The 25538-nt window shown below is 44.6% G+C and overlaps 1 protein-coding gene across 1 annotated transcript in view; it reads right to left on the bottom strand.

The window, feature by feature from the left end:
• Positions 1 to 23955, bottom strand: part of LOC308233010 (alpha-2-macroglobulin-like protein 1) — a gene marked incomplete at both ends in the record, with an annotated part of 30717 nt that extends 6762 nt beyond the window's left edge. Inside the window, 28 exons of the mRNA XM_080639484.1 lie at positions 1237 to 1390; positions 2153 to 2227; positions 3903 to 4059; positions 4157 to 4238; positions 5473 to 5649; positions 6226 to 6309; positions 6618 to 6669; positions 6843 to 6964; positions 7106 to 7232; positions 7439 to 7664; positions 7759 to 7864; positions 8420 to 8525; positions 10160 to 10333; positions 11510 to 11656; positions 12180 to 12325; positions 12816 to 12879; positions 13701 to 13934; positions 15130 to 15294; positions 16090 to 16199; positions 17023 to 17131; positions 18390 to 18504; positions 18864 to 18948; positions 19537 to 19696; positions 20243 to 20263; positions 20584 to 20636; positions 21277 to 21421; positions 23074 to 23257; positions 23888 to 23955. Coding sequence (XP_080495610.1) covers positions 1237 to 1390; positions 2153 to 2227; positions 3903 to 4059; positions 4157 to 4238; positions 5473 to 5649; positions 6226 to 6309; positions 6618 to 6669; positions 6843 to 6964; positions 7106 to 7232; positions 7439 to 7664; positions 7759 to 7864; positions 8420 to 8525; positions 10160 to 10333; positions 11510 to 11656; positions 12180 to 12325; positions 12816 to 12879; positions 13701 to 13934; positions 15130 to 15294; positions 16090 to 16199; positions 17023 to 17131; positions 18390 to 18504; positions 18864 to 18948; positions 19537 to 19696; positions 20243 to 20263; positions 20584 to 20636; positions 21277 to 21421; positions 23074 to 23257; positions 23888 to 23955 — 3448 coding nt within the window. The remainder of the gene's footprint in view (positions 1 to 1236; positions 1391 to 2152; positions 2228 to 3902; positions 4060 to 4156; positions 4239 to 5472; positions 5650 to 6225; positions 6310 to 6617; positions 6670 to 6842; positions 6965 to 7105; positions 7233 to 7438; positions 7665 to 7758; positions 7865 to 8419; positions 8526 to 10159; positions 10334 to 11509; positions 11657 to 12179; positions 12326 to 12815; positions 12880 to 13700; positions 13935 to 15129; positions 15295 to 16089; positions 16200 to 17022; positions 17132 to 18389; positions 18505 to 18863; positions 18949 to 19536; positions 19697 to 20242; positions 20264 to 20583; positions 20637 to 21276; positions 21422 to 23073; positions 23258 to 23887) is intronic.
• Positions 23956 to 25538: the final 1583 nt, after the last annotated feature.

Genomic DNA, 25538 nt, shown 5'->3' with positions numbered 1-25538 from the left:
AGGCTAGGACAATTTAAGCTAGAGCTGGTCTCTCACTTATGGTCTAAGCTTATAGGCATTGAATACGTCTGAGTCCAGTCAAATGTTTTGCTGTAGTGATGATAGGGAGCTAACCAAAATTCAGCTAAGAATTTAGCTTGAGTGTAGGTATCTCCTGCAAAGGTACAACTATGAAACCTTGAAATGCTTTTAAATTCCAAATCAGTTTTCAGAACAAACCTTCACTTTTGAAATAGAACCACAAAATCACTTGTTTGCCCAAAACTAGCATAAAGACTTTAGAGTTTAGCTCAGGGCTAAACAAGGACTCCCCATCTATGGACTGGTATAACTTCATTATGCTTATCAGAATGGAAGGGTTTTGCATGAAGGATTTGTTATTTACTACTCCCAAGGTGGTGTAAGCAGAACAAGTTTTAAATGAAGTGGTAGAAGGTTTCTTGAAGATGCAGCTACAGCTGACCTACAGATTAACCTTGAGTCTTTAAAAAGCATTGAACTCCTTTTTAAGATCCAACTGTAATCCTGCTAGTGAGGCTAATACAGAAAGGTATCTCTAGCCAGCAGAAGATAAACCTCTGAGGCAGAGATTCTCCAGCAGGCAAACTGCAGTCACATCCTCAGACTCAGCAGGCAGAACACAGATACATTTAAACATGTAGGACACCTTTTCCACTCTTACAACTCCACTGCTCTTGTCAAGTCATTGCTAACTATTAACAGTGGAAACAAAAGCCAAAGAAAACTATGACTTGACCCACATTAAAGAGACAAAAGGAAGAACCAAGATCAGCAGCACAGCAATAAATCTGTATCCACCCAAGGGCCCTGAGCTGAGTAAAGCAGCAATGGGGAAGCAGTCAGAAAGCACTGCAAATTCTGCATGTAAATGCTCTGACCAGCAGATGAATAGACATGGTGAACCAAGTTTCCTTTGTAAGATCTCTTGCACTACAGATGAATTGCTGAAGAACGGTGGGAGCCCCACAACTCAAGTGAGTCCTTTGACAGCACAAATTGAGCATGGATCACTTCTGCTGTTTTCAATTAGAAATTGTTCCTGGGTCTGAGAAAATTAGAGGCTCTCACAGCTTCAAGAGATTAACATTTTCTGACACAAAAGCCAATCTGAGAGTAGTTAAATTTTACAAATCACTGCAATTAAATCCTACAGATAACAGGCTTTAAACACAGTCATTGCCTCTAGAACCCAAAATCTTCTAAACAGCAACCTACCGGTTTCCTTCTCTAGCATATGCAGGAGCTGCTCTCTCATCTCCGTATCCTGACTCAGTGTGAAGACATAAGCCATCAAAGCCTTGACATAAAGGCTTGTTTTATCAAGCGTTACATTCTTGAGGCAACGTAAGGCATTATCCAGCATGGTGGCCTGAGAAAGGAATTCCAACTCAGTGAATTTCCTCTGACAAAAAAAAAGTTGTTGTGAAAATATATCCCCAACCCTCAAGCATCCCAGCTACATCTTTGATGTATTTCAGTGCTAGCATCTCTCCCAGGACTGTGGAATGTGAAGCAGAGTGGACAAAGCAGCACTCACTGAGGGTGGAAAACAAAGATCTGACTGGACATACCACTGGGAGGGGGATTGTCAATATACTTGAGAACCCAGCTGTAGGAAGTGTCTGGTAACACGCTGGCTCAGAACAGTCAGAGCTGCATTGTATGGGCCTCAGTTCCTGAGGGGGTACAACGTTGTTCTCAGGACTGTACCAGGAATGATGGAATATCAGCTTATCATAGCGAGAAGAGTCTGCTCTTGGGCTGAAGATCATTGCTTTTATTTCAGGTCTGAAGGAGAGGGGTTGCATATCTGAAAGGTGGTCTTCTTTTTATCCTTTGGCTATATTGGTCGGTTTAATGAAAACTATTGCATCTCCCTGCAAGCCCTGAGCCATTTTCAGAGGCAATTTTTTCCCCTGAGATCAGTTGGGAATGGCACATGCTCTGCTTTGCTGCAAGTCAGGCCTTTAATATTAAGAACTCCTTTCCAAGTTAACAATTTCCTATTGAGCTTATTGTGTACAAAGGTGGGACATGGCAGAACTTTTCACCGACTCAAGCTGGGTACTCCTGAAACCATAGACCTGGGGAGGACGCTGCCAAGCCCTGCAAGAGTTTGGATGTGACTTACATTCTTCTCCAGATGGAGCTCCACCAGTGCAGCAGCAATATAGGCTGTTAATGAGATTGTATCATCCACACCACCCTGCAAGTCACACAGACTAACATTAGAAAAGAGCAAAACCAATCACTGACTGCTTGTCATTGTATAGCCACTGAAACTGCCTACGGATGGTGTATCTGAGAGAGGACAGTAGCATGCCTCAGAGAATTCCTGGACATATGGGGACTGAAGGAAAGCACTCCAGGCTCACTCACTGAATATAATGAAAATCTGGTGCTGAGAGCAGCCTCAGAGCCATATTATTCATCCAGCCAAGGCATGCCTTCTCAAAGAAAGGCATGAAACAGACTATTAATCTATTTATTTTCTTAAATATGTTACAACTAGACTCATGAACAAAGTGTTTATGATGCAGGATTTGCATACAAGAAGCAATGCAAGTTTACATACAGTTCAGCTGACTGTAAGAAGCTACAGGTTAATATGGGTAAACAGGCTCACAGGAGCCTATTTTCCCATCAGAAGACATTTGTTCTTGGGGAAGTTCTGCTTGTATGCTCAGACATGAGACACGAAAACATCTAAAATGAGAAGGGGAATTTGGGCGGAGCTGCTGAAAAGCATTGTTCATACTGAACAGAAGAAACTTTGAACTGTAAGGGGAGAGGAGAGACAAAACTATTCCAAAAAGTTCTGTTCAAATAGAAAGCCCAAGCTGAGAAATTAATGAAAATCAGACAAGGATGGGCAGTCTATACGTACACTCGGTTTGGGGTTTTTTTTATATAGCATCCAAATTTTAGGGAAAAAAGTGTAACCCTTTGCTAAAATAGCAGACTCTTTTCTTTCATGAACCTGCCTTGTATTTAATATGGGTGGCCTTGCAATCTTACCTTTACAATGACAATGAACCCAATTCATGTTTACCAAAAGCTTGGTGCATTTGCAGCTACACTGCAGGGATCGTTTTGGGGATGTCAGGCTCGAGAAGTCATACTTTTTGGGAGGTGGAGAACAGCTGTGTTTTCAGATAATCTCATATTAGAGCACATAGTCAGGACTATCTGGAGTGTATTGGGAGTCATAAGGCATGAGAAGAGGGAGAATGCAGCCAGGGTATTCTAGACAAGCACTAAAATATAAAACTATTTCTTCCCATGCCCTTGAAGTGCTCTGGCACAATTGGCCATGCTGCCTTTTGACTAAAGTAAAAATGAAGAAATCCTAGCAGCGATCCTATGAAGTATTCTGCAAGGATACCAGAGAGGGACTCTTCATCAGGGACTGTAGTGCTAGGACAAGGGGTGATGGATTTAAACTTCAACAGTGGAAGTTCAGGTTAGATATAAGGAAGAAGTTCTTTACTCTGAGGCTGGTGAGGCACTGGAACAGGCTGCCCAAAGGAGTGGTAAATGCGCCATCCTTGGCAGTAGTCAAAGCTAGGTTGGACAGAGACTTGGTGGCATGTTCTAGCGTGAGGTGTCCCTGCCAATGGCAGGGGGGTTGGAACTGGATTATCTGAAGGTCCTTTCCAACCCTAACCATTCTATGATTCCATGATTAAAATTTCACCTGGAGGAAATGCCTGTGGTTTTAGACCACGCTTTTTCGTTCTGCTCTTGGATGCTGCCTTGGCTGTGCTAGGCCATGGGCACATTGTTTTGTGCTACTGTGCCCAGAGAAAGAGCCTGGGGAAGCAACCCTGTGCCTCACATTGTGCTTCTCCTGCTCTCACTCCCATGTCTGGCAGCCATACCTTCAAGTCATTGTTGAAGAGCTTTCCCACACTCTGGAAGCAGCCACTGGGCAGCTGGTGCTTCTGCAGCCAGAGCAGAGCACTGTGCATATGATCCTTATTGATGTAGATGTGAGAGCTGGCTTGTCCAAAGGACCTGGCTACAAAAGCTGTCAGCCTGTGAGCAGAGCACAAAGGAATCCCATGTCACAGCCAGGAGCTGATCCAACAAGGATAATGGGTTTCAGATGACAGTAACAACTCTGGTCACTCACCATGTGTTGCCCTGGTTGTCACCTTTCCCAAAGGCACTGTATGAGCCATCATCATGTTTGTAGAGCAGCTGACGCTGGTAACCTATGAAGATGAATGCCAGCACATGACTTTCAGTGTGAGGGCCTGTAGCATCTCAGACTGTATCTGGCTGTGGGAAGAAAGCTCCACAGCAAGAGACTTCACCAGGTCCTACAGTCAGAGACATTGAGGCAAACTTCCCACCCCACAATTCCCCATGCACCCCACACCAGCATGACAAGAAGCAGTCGCAGAGCACCGCTGAAGTGTGGCATGCAGCTGCTTTACATGACTAGAGCTGTTACATGGAAGTACTGTGGGTATTTGCCTGCTGGTTTGCAGAACGGTGACATGCTTTGCCACCTCATGTCTGCCCACGCCCCAGGGAACCTTCATGGGTACCATGCTGTGAACAAATTAGATGTAGGAGTTAGGAGTGAGAAGGAAGGCTTTTCCTAGAGAGGACAAATATGATATCCAGTTTGTTTTTCAGTACTTCTTCTATCCCTGTTGGGACTCAAGAAAGCACTATTTTGTTTTCAGAGAAAGCTCTGAGGGCAAAACACTACCTGCATCTGTTGGCTCTTCCTCTACCCTCCACAGGGCGTCATTGGCTACCCTCCATCTTGCTCCTCTGCTGCTGCCAGTCTCTTGGGTAGGTCCCTCTCTCCTAAATATCTGACCCACTTGCAGTACAAGAGAGAAAGGGGGAAGGAGAGGAAATAAAACCCTATAACCCTACCCATGGGAGGCTGCTAAGCTTGCAACATAGCAGGGTAAGGAGACTGGCAGCCTGAAATGTGAGGCACTTTGCAAAATGGGACACACGCTGGCACTGTATTAAGTTCAGATTAACCTGGACAGAGCTGACATGCCCCCACAATATGTGTCCTAAAACATGGGGAAACACTAAACTACCAAACTCCTATCTATTCCCAAAGGCCATTTTTTCTTACAGTTAATAACAGCTGATGCCATTTCCACAAGGGACTTCCATCTGCCTTGGACTGGTAAGAGAACAAACCACAGGCATCACATAATGATGGAAATCATTAACTACCTACACCCTTCACTAAAAAGCAGGGTTAGTACCTCAATAACAGTGAGAGACAGAAGTTCTGCTTCTTCAGAAGCACACTTTTCTTTCCATGAGACATATCCTTCTCTGTAATACCTTTCTTTGTCACAGCTCTGGCAGTGCTTCCACTTCTCCCTGCACCTCTATCAGACCAGTGGCCCAGACTCTTGATTTATAGCACCTTCGTTTTGGAGCAGAGGAACAAAGGACAGTGTTTACCTGTTTTCAGGAATTTCAGTGCTTTATCTTCAATTTCTGGGACCAGTTGTTTAGTCTTATTCAAGTACTGGAGTATGAAGATGTTCGGTGCAAACTGAACCATGTTTTGTTCACCACAGCCAAAGGGCATCCTTAGCAGCTGGTCTAAATTTTGAAGTGCTGGGCCCATGATGTCCCCTTAGGTTTGAGGTGGAGGGGCAGGAGAAAGGAAAAGCAGAGACATTCAGCAGAATGGAATGAAAGGATTACTGCCTTCTCTAAACTCTACTGGGATTCTGGTAAAAAGCCAGCCGCGGAATTAGCAGAGATGATGATTTCTGCTGACCTCTCCTAGATTAGTCCAGCACAGAAAGGGAAGACATCATGGTTCTGGGAGGAGGGAGGGTATAGGAAACTTGAGGGGTTCTGAGGAAAGGTGATGAGAGCTTTCATTCCTGAGTGGGTATTAAGGAGGGAGAAGAATTACAGCAGCAAACTAGGTGGAAATCTGCCAGGACAGTTTTGTTTCACTTAGGTGGATGGCAGTGACATGTCAGAGAAGACACCCCATTTTGTGCCTTCTCGAGCCACTTTGGGAATAACCCAGGATAATTGCTTATGAGAGGTATAAATACTGAAAAAGATTACTTGATCCACATTTCTGAGGCCAGCAGTACATCCCTTACAGCTTATGTCATGAGGAACTGGGTTGATGCATCATTAAGTGCCAGCTCTTCCCACTGGGGACCCAAGAGCAGGAAAAGTCTATCTCACCAATCACAGAGAAAGTGGCTCGTCCAGATCCCTCCAGCACTTCTGCAGGCAGAGTCAGGGAGAACTCTTCAGAGACAGTATTATCTGAGGAAGGCAGAACCCAGAAATTTATCCCATGGAAGAAGTATCACACACAAGTGCAACATCCCAAGGAGACGCAGGTGAGGCTCAGTGTGACACTGTGCCACAACAGCTGAGTCTTGCAAACAAATGCCTCAATACAGGAAACTTTGCTAGACATGGACAAACTATAGTTGTTGTTCTCTCAGACAGAGATGGTACCACCAGTGGTTGCCCTCTGACAATTCCCCCACCTCTGGGTATTTGCAGTAGCCCTCTCCTTTCAATCTTGTTCTCATGATCAGTAACAGTCAGGGATTTTTGTCCCATACCTGCAGCACAAAGAAAGGCGTTCTGGGTCTTCTCTTGTAGGATACCTCCTGGCTGCAGATGGAGAAAGAGTAGTTCAGATAGAGAAGGCAGGAAAGGAAGCCACCATGGCTCAGCATGCCTGTCTGCTTCCAAAGACAGACTAAACATCCTCTTAGCATTTTGCTAACTGCTTCAGGGAATGACCCACTGTCCCTAGGTGTACTCCACCCTGAGATGAGACTTACCTTCACCAGCAGAGGTTTTATTACTGTGTCTCTCTCTCCTTGTAAAGGTGTCACAGTAACCCTGTTATCACACAGATTGTGTGAATCTTCTGCCACGCTGCTCACGGTGACATTCACTTTGCCTGCAGGGAGCACAGGGGCACATTGCTGAGCACTTGCAGCAGACAGCTGTATGTACAAGCTTTGGGATCAAACATGCAGAGGTAGGTGAATTCCACCCTTCCTCCCACTTAGCTGCCATACGTCCCTCTGCTAAACCTCACCCAGCCTGGTGGCTGTCACGTTCCACATGAAGGTTTTTGCTTCGTTGGCGCAGAGGCAGCTGATGAACTGGCAGCCTGGACAGGCACCCACCTGCAGTTCTGGGGTCTCTGTGAGTGCGGTGCGCACCTGAGTGTAGTGGGGTGTACAAGCACACGTTGGCATAGGGTTAGTGACAGACAGTACATGAAGGAACAAACACCTTGGTTCATGCAGTGAGAGGTGGTGCTTTGTGGCCCAGACGCCAGTACCTAGGGCTTCTGAGAAGGTCATAGCTTACTTTTGGCCTCAAGTTTTTGTTTTGACAGAGGCCATGTAATTGGGGGAATTCTCACCTGGATACAGTCCTTGAGATAGTTAAAGACAGTGGCTTTTAGGCTGAAAGTCTCTCCTTGGATCACAGAGTATGGCAGTGACAGATCCACAAAGAAAGGCTGGAAGACCCTAAGAGTGGTCAGAGGTGACAACCCAAAGCCAGTATCAGCAACACAGAAAGTGTTGGCATTCCATTCTGTGATGGTGTCAGGTATAGCAACTTGGAGAGACACTTGCCCATCATCCCTAGAGCATGAAGAGGAAGAGGAGAACTTGCTCAGAAGCAGTCAGAAATCTCCAGGGGTCTCTCTGGGGAAGGCAGGTAGAAGCTGTTACCAACCCAACAGAGACCAAATCCCAAATCCAGGTCTCTGGGAAAAGTGTCCGTGGTTTTGGCTTCTTGTCTTGAGAACGAGGTGCAGAATCACCATGGACAACGTGGCTTTCTACTGGAAAGCAAGTGATACCTCAGAAAAAAGCATATGTATCTACAGGCGAAATTAGTTCTTCATTCACAGGCAATCTAACACAAACTGTAAATGCTTTGTGACACACAAAGAGTGGACGTTTCAACAAGAGGGTTGGTGTTTCAGTGGGAGTCTGACACAGATTATGTACTTTTCGGGGAATGCAGCTTTAGGGAGGCAGAACTGGATGGAGTTTAGCCTTAGACTCAGTCTGACAGATTTAGCAAGACTGGTCTGGATTCAGGGGAGACAGCATCATCAGATGGAGTGGCACTCTCTTAGTCTGTGAAAGAGCTATGGAAAGAGCATAGTACATTTTCTGTACTGTAGGGTCAGGCAATAAAGCACAGGGATTTGAACTTTTGTCTGTGATTTATAAATCAGGTTCATTGAACTGGACACAGGCTTTATTCCTCCCATATACAAACAAGAAACACAGCAGGGTTGAAGTCAGCTGCTTCAGCTGCAGGCTGGCTGGAACTGAGAAAGGAGAGCCCCCTCCAGTCAAGGAGATGGACATATCTGATTCCTTACCAGCAACATTGTCTTTTCGAGAATACATCTTTTTCTCAAAGCCTGGTTGCATACAAGAAACTGGTTTCTTGATTCTAGTATTGGTTAATATTTTCATGCGCAATATCTGAGAAAATAGTGAAAAGAGTAAATCAGTGATGAATAAAAGGGAACAAGGAATGTTTACAATATGTCATGATAGTAGGTATCATAAGTGGGCTGGTGTAGCTGAAACAGTTTAAAACTATGCTTGTTTAAATACGTATGCATAAAATTACAGGCTCAGACTTTAGGCAGTGCATGAGGAATGGAAACCAACTTATGAGGAACACTAGAGCAAATTCTTACTTCTCATAAATTTCAGTTAGATCTGTCCTTCATATGCCTGACCCTAACAATGAGACAGAGTCAAATACCATATATCCCATGAAAAAAGCCTAAGAAAAAAAAAAAAAAGCAAGCTTTAAATTGCTGCAGAGTTTTAGAATGGAAAGATCTAACTGTTCACACATAACCATTCTTATACAAGAAAGGAAAGAGGGAGTGAGCAGCTGCGTGGTTCTGAGTTACTGACTGGGCTTAAACCAGGACAAGAAGTCAGTAACAGTTCTGGCTTAGAAAACTGATGGGCAACTTGGTCACAACTTAGTTTGGATCCTGATTTTGTCTGAATGAAACTCAGTCTTTTAGGGCCTATGCTTCACATGGTGGCCATATTGAATTGAATGCACACTCATGGGCATGGGCTGAGAAAAAGATGTCATCACACCAAAGGAAGGTATTTCATCCTGTAAGCAATCCTTGCTTTGATTTAATGGTCTGCAAATCACTGAGAACTCTTCTACTTTCTTGAAGTACTAAACTGTTTCACGAATAGTAGGAGCCCTCGCCCTTTCTGCAGAGGCTGTATATGCCTGTAGACTTAGTCATAAGTTACAAGACAGTCATCTGTTACAGGATCACTAATAATTGGAATAGGGGGGTCTCCTTTAATTAGCATCTGATATAGTGTAGGACTAAGCATGTAAAAGACAGTACAGTACCATGCCTCTGGGGGGAATCAGGGTCTGTATTTGCAAGGTAGAGTTTCGTCAGCCTGAGAAGCCTATGCAACTCGGACCCCATTTTGGCTTGTTTTCAGTGTGGCTTCTCCTGTTTTGAGGTGCTTTTACTTGCATATATTTCTCTAAACAGCATTCTGGCAGAAGCAGCACTTCCTCTTTGCTTTTGTTTAGCAGACATTTTGTATATCTTTTTTTCTGGCTATTGTACTTGTTAGCTGATTAGCTTATTTTGTCATTTGTCTTGATGGCTAGCTCGAAAGCCAAATTGTGAAGGACTTGTTTTTATTAAAAATGCTTTGAGGAGAGGTAAGAAGAGATTTAATGAAACAAAGTAAGCACTTTGCAAGTAAAGTAATAGCCAAGCAGCAATCCGTCAAAATATAGTGAGGTGGTCAGGTCTTACTGGCATTTCTTGCGACTCACCCTTTGTAGCTATGGTAGCCTAAAGTAGATTTGTTCATTTTTATACTTCTGTAATCAGGCAGAATCCACTGTGATTACTCATAAGTTTCATCTTTCCCCATAGTCCCCAAATGAGTGAAGCTACACTGAACAACAAGGTACAAATGACTTGTAGCAATCAAAGTTGGGGTAGCTGAAGTTTGCAAACAGTGAATTCTTTCAGGCATTCAGGATGGCATATTGGCAACCTCCGGCTCAGGAAAGTTTAAGGTTTAGTGGAAGTGTGAACACTCACTTTAAACAAATTAAAGACATCAGCATCACTTTGGTACCACGGTGCTCCCATCCGAGTCTTTTTGTGGACACTGGACTTCTGGGGCAGACAAGGGTATGCCTCGAAGTCTTCCAAGTGATAAGGGAACCCTCGTTCTCCAATTGTAAAGCTGTCATCAAAGACCTTCTCATACAACTGCAATGGAAAAATAGAGGTCTTCATGAGGAACTGGCCAACCAGCATGTGTATGGGTCAACTATGTGGATTGTAGACCTCTGTTATACTTTCTGAAGCTCTGCAGTTGAGGAAGTTCACACTGGCCCAGCTTAAACTAAAGGACATTAAGCTCAAGGAGTGGATGTTGGCAAGTAGCTTCCAATCTGCAAGACTTTTACCTCTGACAGTTCAAGTCTTTTAACTCTAGGGTACAAGATTAGGATAAAACCACATGATTCGGTTTGAACACCTGAACATTGGCACACCTGACTTACATATTTAATGATTACTACTTTATATGCCTGTTAGTAGAAGATGCAAACGAAGATGCACTGGAACAGCATTCCTGTAAAATAGAACACTAGATCACACTATAGGTCCTATTTACTGGTGTAGCAAGTCCCCCTGGATTTGGTAAGTCTTCTTTGTAGCAGTCTGGCCTGCTGTAACTTAGCTTACCACTTTGCATGAGGTATACACATATGTATTATCTCTGCTATATATACATTGTGGGATTATGTTGTGACTTTCAATTCTTCCAGTGTTTTTGTTCTAAGTTTTAAATTCATTCCTCTGAAATACACAGCTGCTTTAAGGTAAGTTCATTCAATCCTTCTAGATTCTCACACCTGGGTGTGGACAAAATCTTGACCACTGTTCATCAGCCACTGCATGCTCTGCATGCTGTCCCCTCGCTACTGTTTTCTAAAGAACTGCTCAGGTGCTCAGCCTGATCCATCATGCAGTTACCATCCAGCAATATTTGAGGCAGAGGGATAGGAGGACCCTATTGAGGCAAAACTCCATTTCAAAGGTTTAGCCTGGTGAAAGATGGAATAGCAGAGAGACAGCTGCTAAGCACTCTCTGTCCAAGTGGAAAGCACCAGCATCTCTTTGAAGTTGCTCTTCCTGCCTACCCCTGCAGTATCATGCAGCATCCACCACTCTCCAGGCAGAGGCCCAAAGTTCAGGGCTGGTGCACAAGGAACTTGATTGCTACATAACTGCTCAGAAGAGGCTGAGGACAGGGAATGCAAGGGCAGCCACCTAACACTGCAACCGTGTCCTGGGATGGACTACAGGCTTTTTTTTGCCAATGCATGGAAAGAGAAGGCAGGCAGATACTAGGGGGTTGGTGACAGAGGCTGCACTCACTGTGTTTGCTGTTAGGGTATTATTGTTCTTCAGGAGGACACCCTTGTCAACAGCTTTGACAGAGCACAAGGACCCTGGAGCAGCCTTCAGGTTCAGATTGACTTTTGATCCTGGGACTTCTTCCTTGTGTGAGAATTCCAGTGAGACCTGGAAAAGAAGAGAGTCAGGGAGCTTAGCATTGGAGTGTGGGACCTTGTGACTATTAGATGTCTGGGGAGCAAAGGGGAAGACAGAGAATAAGGTAGGGAAGTGGGCTGAGATGCTGAAACAACCCTCCTGGAAATCCATTGGGAAGGTTACAGGGGCTGCAGTGTGTACAGCTCAGCCAGACTTCCCCTGCTACCCTCTGATCCAGAGCTACCACAGGATCAGAATCAGGCAGACTTCTCTATTAGGGAGAACACAGCGGACAGTGTGTTCCCATTTCAGTCATGAAGAATGGGGAAAGAAAACAGAGCTTAAGAGAGCCTGGTTAACTCTTTGGGAAAGGCTTTCCAGTTGGTGTTGGGAAGAAGGAGGTTACATGTTGTATTTCCCAGCCAGAAATACTGGGCATCTGGTTTGGCATATACACACCTTATGCCTCTTGGCTGAGATAGAACAGGACCAGGAATCGAAACAGGCTACAGCACATCAGTTGTGCTATCTCACTCCTTGTGTTTCTACTCACCTTGTGTCTAAAGCATTTTTCTACTTGAAACTCTTCCACATCAGCTACCACCTCTCCATCCAAAAAGACTGCATACAGTAGAAGCTGGATGTCAGGCAGGAAGTCATTGCCAACAGTCAGAGTCAATGAGAAGGAGCCCTGCAGATCTGCACAAGATAGCAGCAAGAGAGGCAAAGAATTCAGTGAATCAGCTTATTAAGGCTGCACAGAAAATAAGACTCAAAAGAGGCATTAATAATTTCTACCTGCAGATAAGGACATCCCACACAGATGCTATCATAGATTAAACCTAGTTTGGCTCAACTTTAGCAACAATATTCCTCTTCCCTAATGCATAGATAATAGATAAACAGGCAAGCCACACAAATTTTATATTTTCTCCATAGCTAGCAGCAAAGTTATAAGGTTCAATAGTAGATGAATTAGACAAGGCAGGAGAACGACAGTTGCCTAGAAGGACACTGAACTCATATGAAAGGAGATTGTGTTGGTTTAATGAAGTGGAACCACTAAGATCTCATTTCAGTAATTCCCATCTATGGATAAGAATAAGACCTGAAGAGATTGTCACTGGAGAGAGGTCACAGTTTTCTAGGGTGTGTTATGATGCATTTAACTTCATGTGTTTCTACTCACTCTCATGTTGGTTGATTGGCACCTGCTTCTCTCCACTGAAAAGGATCTTGCCTTTAGCTATCACCTGAAGAGCAAAGAAAAGAGTCTTTCAACGGTCTGAATTCTGACAGCATGATGAAAGTGGGAGAAGAGCAAGAGAAGAGAGAAGGATGTCTGACAGATGTCAGAAGCTCTTCTGGCAGGGCATCACCTGAAGAGCATTGCAGCAGAGATGGAGATAGCATAGCTGTGAAGAGAACTTGAGAGGTGTTGGTTAGAAAATGAGAAGACATGACTCCTTTCAAAGCCAGAGGTATGTTTGAAGCTAAGAGCAGCTGCAGTGAACTCCGATTTTCACATTACCAGGATACAGTACTTTTGACAGTATGAATGAGCCCTGATACTAATGACGTCACAGCCAGGCTGTAGTCACACTTGCTTTGGACTCACTTTCTTGAAAGTGGACTTCAAGATAACATGATAACAGCCTTTTGGAGTGCATCAAGGGCCTGTGCAGTTTCAGGCCTTCTCCTGTAAATATACAGGAGGAGGTCAGCTGCCCCAGAGATTGCCTCAGACACAGATGGAATTCTGGGGCATACCTACAGGGCAGAAACCAGGATAGCCCTCCACTGCCACCCATGTGAATGTAGGGTTAATAGCAGGTATCCCCTCACTCAGACTTATGTCAAGGCACTTCTAACACAGCAAAGCAGCTGGGGGCTAGGAGCAGGTCTAGGAACTGGAAAACAGGAGGAGGTTTGGGCAGAACAGAACTCACAAACAGACTTATACTGGCCTGGGAGTACCTTATTCTTTCCTGTCAGTAAGTATGTGTTGTGCGAAAAAGGTAAAACGCCAATAAGCATGATCTTGCCCTGAGATTCAGCTGTCTTTTGTGCTCACCAAGTAGTAGAAATCAATGTGGTCTACTTCAGAGCCAAGTTTATTTGGGTCAAGGATATAATCCACTTGGACTTCCTGCTCCTGATCACAGGCCATCATATCATTCCTGGCCTTGATCTCAAGGAAGCTGTTGCTTTCAGAGTAGAAAGGTTTCAACCAGTGGAAGCTATCTTCAACTTCCGTGTAGGTTTCAGAAGAATCTTGCTCATCTTCATTTCCAAGGCTGTAGGTACCCTTCAGCACACAAACCACAAGTTGGCAATCAGTATCAAGTGATACAAGGAAGTATGTATGCCCTCTGAAAACACTAAGTTATTACCTGACCTGATGGCAGACCACACATCTATAAGCTTAAAATATTCTTCTGTTTAAATGTCATTTTAAAGTCTGAGTCTTTCTCTTATGAAGTTTCAGTAGATTTTCCCACAATCTCATTTATCTTCCTTTATCTTTCCATGAGGACACACCCCACACCAGACTTTAACCCCAGTACAGCACCCGTGCTTTCAAATTATGTTTCTAGTGAGATGCCCTGAAGCACAACAGGCACCAAAAAAGCCTTTGTATGATTAAGCTCCAATTCTGCAGATACTTCAGGGCTCTCTGGACAATATCCATGGGTCTAGGAACAAGAACTAGAGCCTGTCCTCAGTCTCCCTCGTCAGAGAAATCTACTTAGATTACAGATCCTCAGATCACCAAATCCTGCCCAACCAAAATTAGGGAACCTCACCCTGAATAGAAGGGGGTCTATGCGAAAAACATCTGGAACAATAGTTCCAATCTCTGAGAAATGAATGGCAACAGGAGATTATAGTACTTGGGAATTATCCCATATCAGCTGCAGGAATGCAGTTAGTGGGAAGATGGGTGTACCACCAGGCTGGTAACAATGAGCTCCAGGTGTAGGAGCAGAAGTTATGAGGAGAAGCAGCCAAGTACTTCAAAGTTTGTTGAAGGGAGGTCAAAAGCAGCTACTTGCCAAGCTCAGCCTGAACAAGGTATGCACTGCTACAGAGAAAAAGCACCCACTAGAAGTGGAGTTCAACAGAGACAGTTGTGCTGAGCCACCTCCCGCATGTCCCAGGGTAGAGAAAGGGGAGGTTTCCTTCGAGGAAGTATTCAAATTAGCAGATGTTTTTAGCAGAGTCAAGGGAAGGTGAGGTGGGATACAGAAGTTTAGGATCGCGATTCAGCTCAGGACAGCAGATCACCTTTGGTGACCATTTGTCTGAAATGTTGCAGCACAGCCTCCAGTTTCCCTGGGGAGATAGCACTGGAGAGTAATTCAAGATGCTTCTACAGATACAGCCAAATGAGATTAGGAGCAAGAGGAGAGTGCTACAAAACCCTCAGATTTATTCTATTTTCTATCCCTTTCCTCAGTCTATCATCACTTTATCCTTCTTTTTCTATGGCAAATGCTCACCCTCAGAGAAACCATTGTGCTGTTCCAGCTGGTGGTATCCAGTGAGAAGTGGGCTTCCCCATTCTCATCTGTGATGAATGTCAGGTGTGTCTCCTCATCATTGACATCAACTATTAGGTAGACTGTGTCATTTCTGAGGGGAGACTTGTCACTGTGGCAAAGCATCTGCAAAGAAGGGGAGGAAGTTAATACCCCATGGTGCCACATTCTGAGCCACTGAGCACTGAGCCAGTGCTTAATATTGTTTCTATCACTGATCTTTCTCAGGCCTTCTAGCTTCCAGACAGGTTGGAAGGATTCAAATAAAAGTGCAATAAATACACAAAACCAACAATATGCAGCTGTTCAAGACTAGAAATAAAACGTAGTGCACCCAAATGAAGCTCCTAGATATTTTGGGGAAAAGGTGATCCTGAGCTTTTTCATGGACAGCACTGCAGGACCCTTGACAATCAGAAAGAGTCTTGTCTTCAGCAACTTAACTGACTGTTCCTTGCCCTTCTTCATGCTGAGGTTAGTACTGGCTCAGGTAAGAGTGTTTCTAGCCCCAGTGGGACAGCAGTCCTAGCATCATCCAGGGGACCATGAGTCAGAAAGAGTGTCTAAAGCGATACACAAGGCATTAGTGATTTCTGCCAAGGTACCATGAGCATTTGTCTGAAGAGAATGTTGTTTCCCTACTGATGCCACTCCCATCCCATATGTCTTTTATTGCACAGACTAGTTTCAGGAGCTACTCTTGAGGAATCCTCCAGAGACTGCAGCTGGCCCCAGAATTCCCATCCAGGAAATAAACTAGGTTAGGATAGGGAGAAGAAATTGCTTCTACAGGAGGCTTCACTCATGTTTGCATGGTACCTGCAGAGCAGCACTTAACTTTCCTGGAGATAGTTGTTTTCTGTCTACAGAAGATTAGATCTATGATGTATTCTCAGGAGGGAAGGGATCCATGGGTGTTACCTTCCCTGTGTATGGTAGTCCACGTTTGTAGAATAAATGGAGATTGATAAACTCTATAGACTTCATTCTTGTCACAATAGGAATTCTAGCAATTTCCATAGTCTCTGCTCCTGGGTGGAGAAATGAGAAATATGTTAAACCCTAGCAGTGCTCTTAGGGAAGCAGAAGACAGGAAGATGCTTCAACATTACTTACAACATCTACAGCTTCTAAATTTAGGACAGAAAATTCATTCTTCCAGGATGTAATTCCCTCAACCTTTCTGGGCCCCCTGCTTCATGACATGACACACTGTACCCTTTAAGTGCTTAATTCTCTTTATTGAAAATAGATGACTGTTTAGTTATATGCAGCTACATGGTAGATACCTAAAAGTGGCCTGAAGGACCCCACTCACAGTGTGGCAGTTTGAACAGCGGACACCTCCAATGGCCAGAGCTAGGTGCACATTAACACTGATACTGAAAACCTACCTCCTTATAGTCAATACTGTGTCAGACTAAAAGGGAGCAGAATGGCATTCCTTACAGCAGGAGTGTGCCTAATCAGCCCTACCTCAGGCTTAGGAAAATAGGGGGTAAAAGAGAGTGAGTAGGGACTACCTGTCAAGATGGTACACTACAATTAGCAAGAACTACAAGGACTTATTGCGGGCTTTTCCATGGCTAGTGGGCACTTCTCAATTGGCTGAAGAACACTTTGGTGTCCAGTCAACCACTAAAAAGTTATATATGTGGTAGTGGAGATGAAGGGTGGAGAGGATCAGGAAATCTCATAATAAGAGATGGAAGAGGTACTGGAATAGAGACCGTCGTCATGCCACAGGACTTGGGAACCCTCAAGTTACTTTTCTGAAAATGAATTCAACTGCCACAGAAAGGCTAAAAACAAGTTGCTTTCAAGGAACAGAACACGTCACAGAGTCTCCAGTACCTGTTCCGTCTTCCACCATTTTTCCTATTGCAATTATGTGGCTGTCAGTTTTATTTATTTCCAGAGTCTCTGTCTTCACTGTAAAAGTAGTGCAGCCATTCTTGTTTGTCTGCAGAAAGAGAGATATGAACAGAGAGAAAGAGCATGGTGTGGAGGAAGACAAGCTGTCCCATAGATGCTGGACAATCCAAAAGAAGTGTTTCCAAATACTTGTGAAATAAACGTAAGTTCAAAAACCCATTATGGATACCTTAGCCAGAGAAGAAAAGCAACATGCTTGGATTAAACAGTCACCCAAAAAAGTGGCAGAAAAAAATGCTTCAGGCAAATCACATAAGGGTTAATTATGCCACAGACAAACTCAGGAGACTGGATTAAGCCTTGATCCTGCAGCTGAACGAGTGTGGGTGTCTCTACCTGAGCTAAAGGTAACTTTCTTCCTGAAACTATGCAGCGCTGATGAACTAAGCCTGGCAGTGTGGCTTTCCAGTCAAGACTATCTCTGTGACACGGCCATGTTAAACAGACTGCAAGAGCTTTGCCAGACATTAAAGCAGAGGCTGGGTACTGCCAGTCTGCCAGAGAGGGGAGGTGGATAAACTATTCCTAGTTGTGCCTAGTGAAGCTTCCACAGAACCTTGCAGGGCCTCTTACATGTAAGAGAGAGCTGGCATTCAGTTGGTGTTTTGCACAGCTAAGACTGTACAGCATTCCAGCTGGAGATATTTTGCTGCTGGATGCATTTTAAAAGATGCCGAGATCCATCTGGATTTTTCTATTCTGGCTTGTTGCTGGCTGGTCTGACATTTAGAAATATTTTCTTGTGACTTTCAGGCTGAAAGAGCTGCATCTGAAAGCCATGGGTAAAACCAAGCATGGAGCTTAACCACAAGCATATCAGGAACACAAATGTGCAGATAGTGTAATCAACACTGGACATAATCTCAGAAAGGATACTAGCAAATTTAAGATGATCCATTAACTCCATCGATACAACAAGAAACAGGGCATTAGCCACAGATCATTTGATGCTCTGATACTGGTGTTTATTGGCGGGAATGATCACAGGACTGAATAGACCAGTGATCTGATTGTATACAGTATGATACTGTCCCATGGGGAAAGGCACTAGATGTCATTACTTACATGGATCTTACACCTTCTCCTGAAACACTGAGTCAGATATGGACAGCTAGAGCAGTAATTTGAGTCACAGGAAGAGGAATCAATGGTCTGATCAGGTTTAGCAAGTGGAAAGGCACCAGACTAAACATTGGTGCACATCAGATATGTCTTGGGGCACGTTAAGGGGACAGACATACATGCCCAGCAGGTAATACTTTCCACTCTCCTATTTGTTCACCTACCCTGCTGTTTTGTTTCCTCTTCTCAGCAGAAGTTGATAAATCTTCTTGCAGGAACTGGGATAATATGATAAAATTAATTTCTATTTTCCCTTGAACAGGCTTCCCATAGGTATACCTGTGTCAAAGAGGAGAAACATTCACCAGAAAACTGGCCACTTCAGCAGAAATATTGATCCCACCGTTATCTGGGGGAAGTGGAGCCTGAGAGAACTTTGTACCATGTTTGCTCAGGAACCTCAGCTCATCCCTTAAAATCAGTTTGCATCCCTCTCCACCCACTATACCCAACATCCTTGGTGTCTTTCACAGTAAACGACCAGGTGCAAGAATGAGCCCATTTCAGAGAGTGATCTGTATCCCTCAACACAGGATAATACAAGGATATTATACTGGAAGGCCATTTGTCAGCTATGGGCAATCTGGAGGTGACTATGGAGTCAAAGACCAGAGGTCACAATGATACCATGTACTCACTTGCCACAGACCTTCAGCTGAAATTCCTCATTCGCTGTAGTGATAAATGGAGGGTGCTCAATCTTTATTTGAAATTTTTTCAGCACTGCATAGAAGAGAGGAAGATAAGGATAGAGGAAAAAAAGCAATACTGAGTATGGGCACTGCAAGTTTGGTTATAGCTGCAGTCCAGATAAGGGGAAAGACATTAATGTCCCCATCACCATGCTGCAATAGCTGTTACTGCCTTCAGCGACACCACCCTCTACTTGCTGCTATAATTGCACATGGGCCTACTTTCTACTCTAGCTCAGTCAAGCAAAAACATTTTAAATGGCACAGGGTTTCATCCATACCTACATTACTGTAACTAAATGGGACTAGTACATGATGACTTTTCCTATTATAGCAGCTGACTGGAGCAGATAGTAAACCTAGCTTAGAAGAGGGTTACAAAGAGCAGCAGAAAGTGCTCATCATAGGGCCCAGCCACAGCTAGAATAAGATGTCAGACCACAGCCTTTCCTTTGTAACCTATGCGATTGCAGAACCCCCAGCCCATCACAGATGTGTGCACAGACCTCAGTCTGCTGTTCTCCCAAGGCAAAAGGTCTGATGAACATAGCCACATTGCCGTGCTCTCTTCTTCATCTACCCACACTGCTTTCCCCTCACCTCTGTTGTCAAGTCTTACCATATTCTTCAACACTGAAGGTTTTTTTAGCCATGTCTTGTTGCACTGAGATGGTATACTTCCCAAGGGGTACTTCAGAGGCCAGGGGAAAAGACAGATCCACAATGCCATGTCTTGATTTAACATTCAGCCATTCAGCAATACGGTTATGCTCAGGATCCTGTTTGGGAAAGGATGTTCACAGCCACCAAGTCACACTGGGAGGAACCTGGCAGGTCCAGCCATACTGAGGCACAAGAAGGTATTACGAGGGCTTACCCTTGCTGCAGTAGAGAGGATGCCAGAGCATCAGGAGAGATTCCTCCTCACCCCTTCAGTATCCTTTTACTGAACTTTTGAATTGGAAAGGCTGCCAAGAACTGCAAAGCTACTAGGAAACGGTAATGCCATAACACTGTGATCTGTGCTGCATCTACTGATCACTTAGCCTTGTGCTTTGTGCTCTGTGCAGACAAGGTGTTCGGCAAAGGTTTTCATTACTCTCCCGCCTCTAGCTCAATTGTGTGCATCACAGAGGTGCTGGTTTCAATCAAGAAACCAGGCTGAGCAGGTAGAAAAGACTTCAGCTGAACCTGAACCATAACCATAACCATAACCTTGTGAGGTTACAATTGTGGCACAACTCCTGGACAGTCCAGGAGTGAAAAAGCAGAAGAAACAGTAGAAAAGACAGACATCCCCCTTTGGCCAATTCCTTGTCACTTACCTGCAGCCATATCTGGGAATACTGTAAAATCAAGAGAAACACAAGTTCAGTTTTATACAGAGCAAAACACATCCATGTGAATCAGTATTAACAACACTGCTGACACAGGGCCCGACCAGAAATTTCCACTCTATGCAGACCCCACACTAGGTCTCCTTCTCCCTCTGTGCAGGCTTGCACTGTAGTCTTTCTCCAAGGGACCAGTGGATGAGTGGCTTCCCTTCAAAGATAATTTGTTCCTATGGTTTAACAGTCATGAAGAGAGATGTCTCTTTCATGAGCCTCTCAATGTGTCTCATGCTGAGGCTCCTACTTCTAGAAAAGCACAAGGTGATACTCACATCATTTTTAATGACCTTAAGGTCCTCATTGAGGTTCACAATTCGAAATCTCACTGTAGATAAAAAGAAAAGGATAGTAAAGCATTCTGGCTGCAATATGCACAAATCTGCTTCTCATTTTCTGTGCTCCAGTATTCATGTCTCTCTGTTTACCTCAGAGGTATTCAGGTTTTTCCCCAGACAGCCCTCCCCAGCATCTCCCAACCAAGAGAACTCTGGGAGGTTTACATGCAGCTGTGGGCTATAGAAGCTCACTGCCTTTACCTGGAAAGACTACAGTGATGTGTTGAAGAGTGGGGTTGGTTTGTCTGCAGACTGTTCATATTGTAAAGACTGTGAAGTAACTATTTGTATTTCTAGAGCTTGGCTTAACCTAAATATTATTAACAGTCTTCAAAAAAACAGTAAAAGGTTGTCCAATGTCCTGGACAGTTCTGGCTTTTCTTTTATGTCTCACTAGAGATACTTTACCAAAACAACACCTGGGAGCAGCAGGCTGGGCATTTGGTGCAGCACCACTTGCAGAGGAACATCCTGACTCATTTTGTTCCTTGAAACATTTGATAGTAGACATCTGCTTTCTTCCATCTCCAACAAGTTTAACTTGCTGCACTCAGTGAAACCTTCTCCCCAGATGCGGCTGTTACCTTGACCCTTCCCCCTCCATTTTCACATGCCACTTTTTTGCCTTACCTGTTTCTCCAGGTTTGTATAAGTCCTTATCTGTCTCTACTAGAATTACAGTCTTCTGAGGCTTGACCAGAACCTTCTTGCGACCCTCAAAGAACACATTTTCCCCACTGCGGATCAGGACATGGAGAAAAACCACCTTCTCTGGCTGTCAGGTTAAAAAAACCAAACTGCCTGAGACTACAAGCAGCTTGAAGGAGAAACGAAGTCACCTGTCCTACAAAATTTTCCAGCTTCCCTCTTCTTCTTTTCCCTCCTTTGATTTAGCTCTCCCTTTTCCCTACTCTTAGTCTTCTCTGTGCTCCCCAGCTTCCTCATTCTCTTTTTATTGCCTTTCTCCTTGTCATGTTTGCCTCTTCCCACGTTTCTTTCTCCCCTTTACTATCTTTCCTACCCTCCTTCTCCAACATAAATATGGCTCAGATGCAGGAGAGGCTGAAGCTTTCTAGTTGGTAAGAGGAGAGGCAGCCAAGAGACATGTCTTACATGTGACGTGGAGCCATCTCTTTTCCTCGGAATGAATTCCGGCACCTAGGTTGATTGATACAAGAAATGGAAAACAAATTCATCAGAGACTTTGCATCTTATCCCAGATGTGACACATCACCTCAATGTTAAAAAATCTCTGAACTTCAAAGTCCTAATTCCACTGTATGACTCTGTCTCTAACACACTTGACATTATAGGGAAAAGAAACGGCTACTGCCTGTCTCTTGTTCATAAATCTAAGAATGAACCAACTGACATGTCATTCTCCCACTTCACATAAAGGTGAGATTTTTATAAAACCAAGAAAAACCATAGGGAATCTGGAGCTGACCAAGACAGTAACAAGAGATGAGACGGTGATCAGGCAAAAATGGGACAGTATCAGAAAGACCAAGCTCACCAGAAGAAAGGTTCTTTTTGCTAATGACAGATAGCTTTCTAGAGTCATTGGCTTTCTAGAGCCAGGACTTGCTTTTTCCTAAGGCCTGGCACCAAACACTTAGTTAATCATTGTCTTATTGATGCAAGAACCAGAAGTGACTACAGTGATTCTTCGAGTTCTGCTGAATATGCCGGACATTCAGGGCACAGGCACAGTGACTTTGTGCAGTGCTGAGGCAGACAGGGGCAGTTAATAAAGTGCCAGCACCAGCTACATCTCCATGGCTCTCCAGAAATGTAACTGAAGATCCTGCAGTTGTGCCCCAGCCTCAGTGTGTCTAGTTAGACACACTAGAGCAGCAATATTGCAATGACAGGAACTCAAGCCCCCCAAGAAATACCCAGATTGCTGGGTGAAATTCAGTTAATTCAGTGGGTTCAGTCCCATTAGCACCCATCACAGCTAACTTAAAGCAAGCTCAGCGTCTGTGCAGGCTACAACTATACCTTACTATATAGATGCAGCTTTAGAGCAGAATGGTCCTTTTGGAGCTGGATGTGCAGGCTTCTGAGGAAGTGAGGATGAAAAGAATGTGTTCCCAATGCACTGACTTGCACTGTGATATGAGAGCATTTCTAGGGGCTAAACACTAAGTACATTGAAACTCAGTGTTTTCCAACAGGCTTAAAGTAGGATGAAATTGGCTGATATAGATCAAAAGAATAGGGTTTCATCTACACATGAAAGATTTCCCACTTTGCTAGGCTCCAGGACACTGCTACATTTTGCATGGCAATATATTTAACCTGCTTGCAAGCCATGGCAAAGCAAAGGACAGTGTACCCAGAGACCCACAGAAGTGCTGGGCTCATGTCTGAAGTGAAGGTGAGAGAACCCACTGCCAAATCAGCTGCCACAGCTACACTCACCTGGAAGGCAATGCACTGGAAAGTGCCTGGCTTCTCTACATCCCGTTCCACCAATGTGTGGTTCTGGGTTGACACCTGCAAGGTGATAGCCAGATGGACAGCCTCAGTCAGGGAGCTGAAGTGAATGCAGAGCTTCTCCTCTTGGGAATAGTGAATAACAGCAGGGAACACCACCATAAAATGACTAGAAGAGAACAGATGATGTTCAAAAACAATTCAGAGGATGAGGTGGACAGGCCAGAATCCATCTCTGCTGCTTTCAGGAAGAGGTAGACCAAGGGTCAGAAATACCTTGAGGCCTGCAGCCAAGAAACTACAGTGCAGCTCCCTTTACAGAAAGAAGCAGCATGCCAAATGTGGAACTAGAATGTTCCTGATATCTGCCTGCTACCACCTTGCCATCAGCCAGGATGCAGCTGCCCAGTGTAGAGTATTCCAATTGCAAGTACAAAGAGCAAGGCTGTGTGAAGAATGAAGCCAAAGACTCAGTGTCTTGGGCATAAAGCTTCAGCCCTCCCACCAAATTTCACTCCCACCAGCACAGGATGAACAGAGGCAAAACTTGTGCCTCCTGTAGCTTTGCAGTGTGTGCAGTGCAGTGCCTGCCAAGCAAACTCCAGGGACTTCACCTGCAATAGTGCTTGATGCCCAGCACGCCAGTGGGACTCAGCAGGAGCTGCTTCTGCTCAGCCTCCCCGAGAACAGGGCCCCACTGTTCAGCTCTGTGATGCTAAACAGTGCAACACCTTAGCACCACCCTTCAATGACAGTCCCTTCCACCAAGCCCCCCAAAATCAAAAGGAGATAATCTCACGGTTCCAGGTTTGCTGCAGCTGCAACTGGGAAAAGAGTCAGGGCTAAAAGGAGCATTGGTGCTCCCATGGCTTGGGTTGGGACAGACAGCTCACAAGATCCACACAGGAAGAGTGCCTGTACTGGTGGGTTGGAGCAATCCTAAATATCCCCTCACATGCTCCTAAGTCCAAAAAGGGGGGGAGCTGATATATGGAGCTCATATGTCTTCCAGGCTAATGACATTAGCTAATATTTACTTGCCTCCACCAGCAGCAGAGTGAAGGCCAAACAGCACAGTTCTTCACCCACATCTGCATTCAGATGGTTTTCGAGGCCATGGGGTGCCCTAGCATGGGGACATGTGGGGTGGCTGACCTCTAACCCAGGCTGAAGGGGACGAGAAAAACTCGTCAGCCATGGCTAGTCTGGATCCTGGATGTTAGCATCCATTGAGAGCCAAAACTGCACCTCAGCTACAGTCCTCAGCTTCTGAAAAGCATCTTCAGTACTCTCTGCATCATTAGAGAGCTTCCTCACATCCAGTATTTACTCAGAACTTGGAGTAAAGACCTTCCAATTCACCTCTGTTCCCTGCATCAATTCCTTTGTCCAGCCATCCATCCCAGCTATGCCTGATTCTCCTGGGTTCAGAACCTTTCCCAGGGCTGCTCCAGCCACCCACTGCCAATTCCTCTCATAGCTCCAATATAAGGCGTTTCCAAATAAAGCAAGGTGTTTTAAGTCCCCACATATTTTAGCAAATCTCCACTTTACATCGCCTCAAGCCAGATGTCCAGTCTCCTGCCAGCTTCCTCCAGCCATAACATAGTTCTACACTGTCACCACCACTCATGGACTCTTCTGAGGTACTGCAGCCTTGTATCTCGTTTTCCTGGGTGGCAGCAGTGAAGTGAAGAGGGCTTGGATGTATTTGCCCTCCGGTTATAACCCCATTTGAAGGTGGATGTCCTCATCCTGCCCTGGCCTTAGCTGAGTTTTGGTAGAGCATAATCAAAGGTACAATACAGGCTGAATTTACCATCCACTCACTCTTTGCTCCCAGCTGAAGCAAAACCCTGGATTTACTTTGGCACAGTCGCTGTATGTGTGCTTAGCATTCACCTTCCTAGTGCACAGTCCAATGTAACTAGCCTTTAACCTGGCAGAGATATTGCAGATAATCTGCAAGATTAAAGCACTGTATGTCACTGATCTGGGAGTGCACTTCATTCTCCGAAATCAACAGGCTTTTGAGTCCAAGCCTAAGTTAGCAGGACAAAAAACAACCAGGGTCCTGTTTGATTTCAGAAACACTCCCCATGGCTCTGCATTTCTGAGTGGCCATCAAGTCAGCTGGGTCTGAAGTTAAATGGCAACAGATAGACAACAAAAAGAGTTATATGCTAAAGTGCTTCCCTTCTTCCAGGAAGGAATGAGAGCACTGGCAGAACATAGCCCTGGGCTTCAAAGCCCTGGGCTGGGCTGGGTGGAGGCTGCAGGGCAGGAGTGAAATTTCAGTAAGAAGGAAATAATACATAAAAAAAGTAGCTCTGCAGAAGAAAACCCTGAAGCGAAATCCACTGCAAAGAATGAATTTGTCCCAGGGTGTTTCCATTGAAATTCCAGTAAAGACACCTTTATAAAAACTGGGCCCTTGTACCAAATACAGT

This window comes from Psittacula echo, assembly GCF_963264785.1.
Source record: "Psittacula echo genome assembly, chromosome: 1".
NCBI classification, from domain to species: Eukaryota; Metazoa; Chordata; class Aves; order Psittaciformes; family Psittacidae; genus Psittacula; species Psittacula echo.
This window is presented reverse-complemented; position numbering and strand designations above follow the sequence as displayed.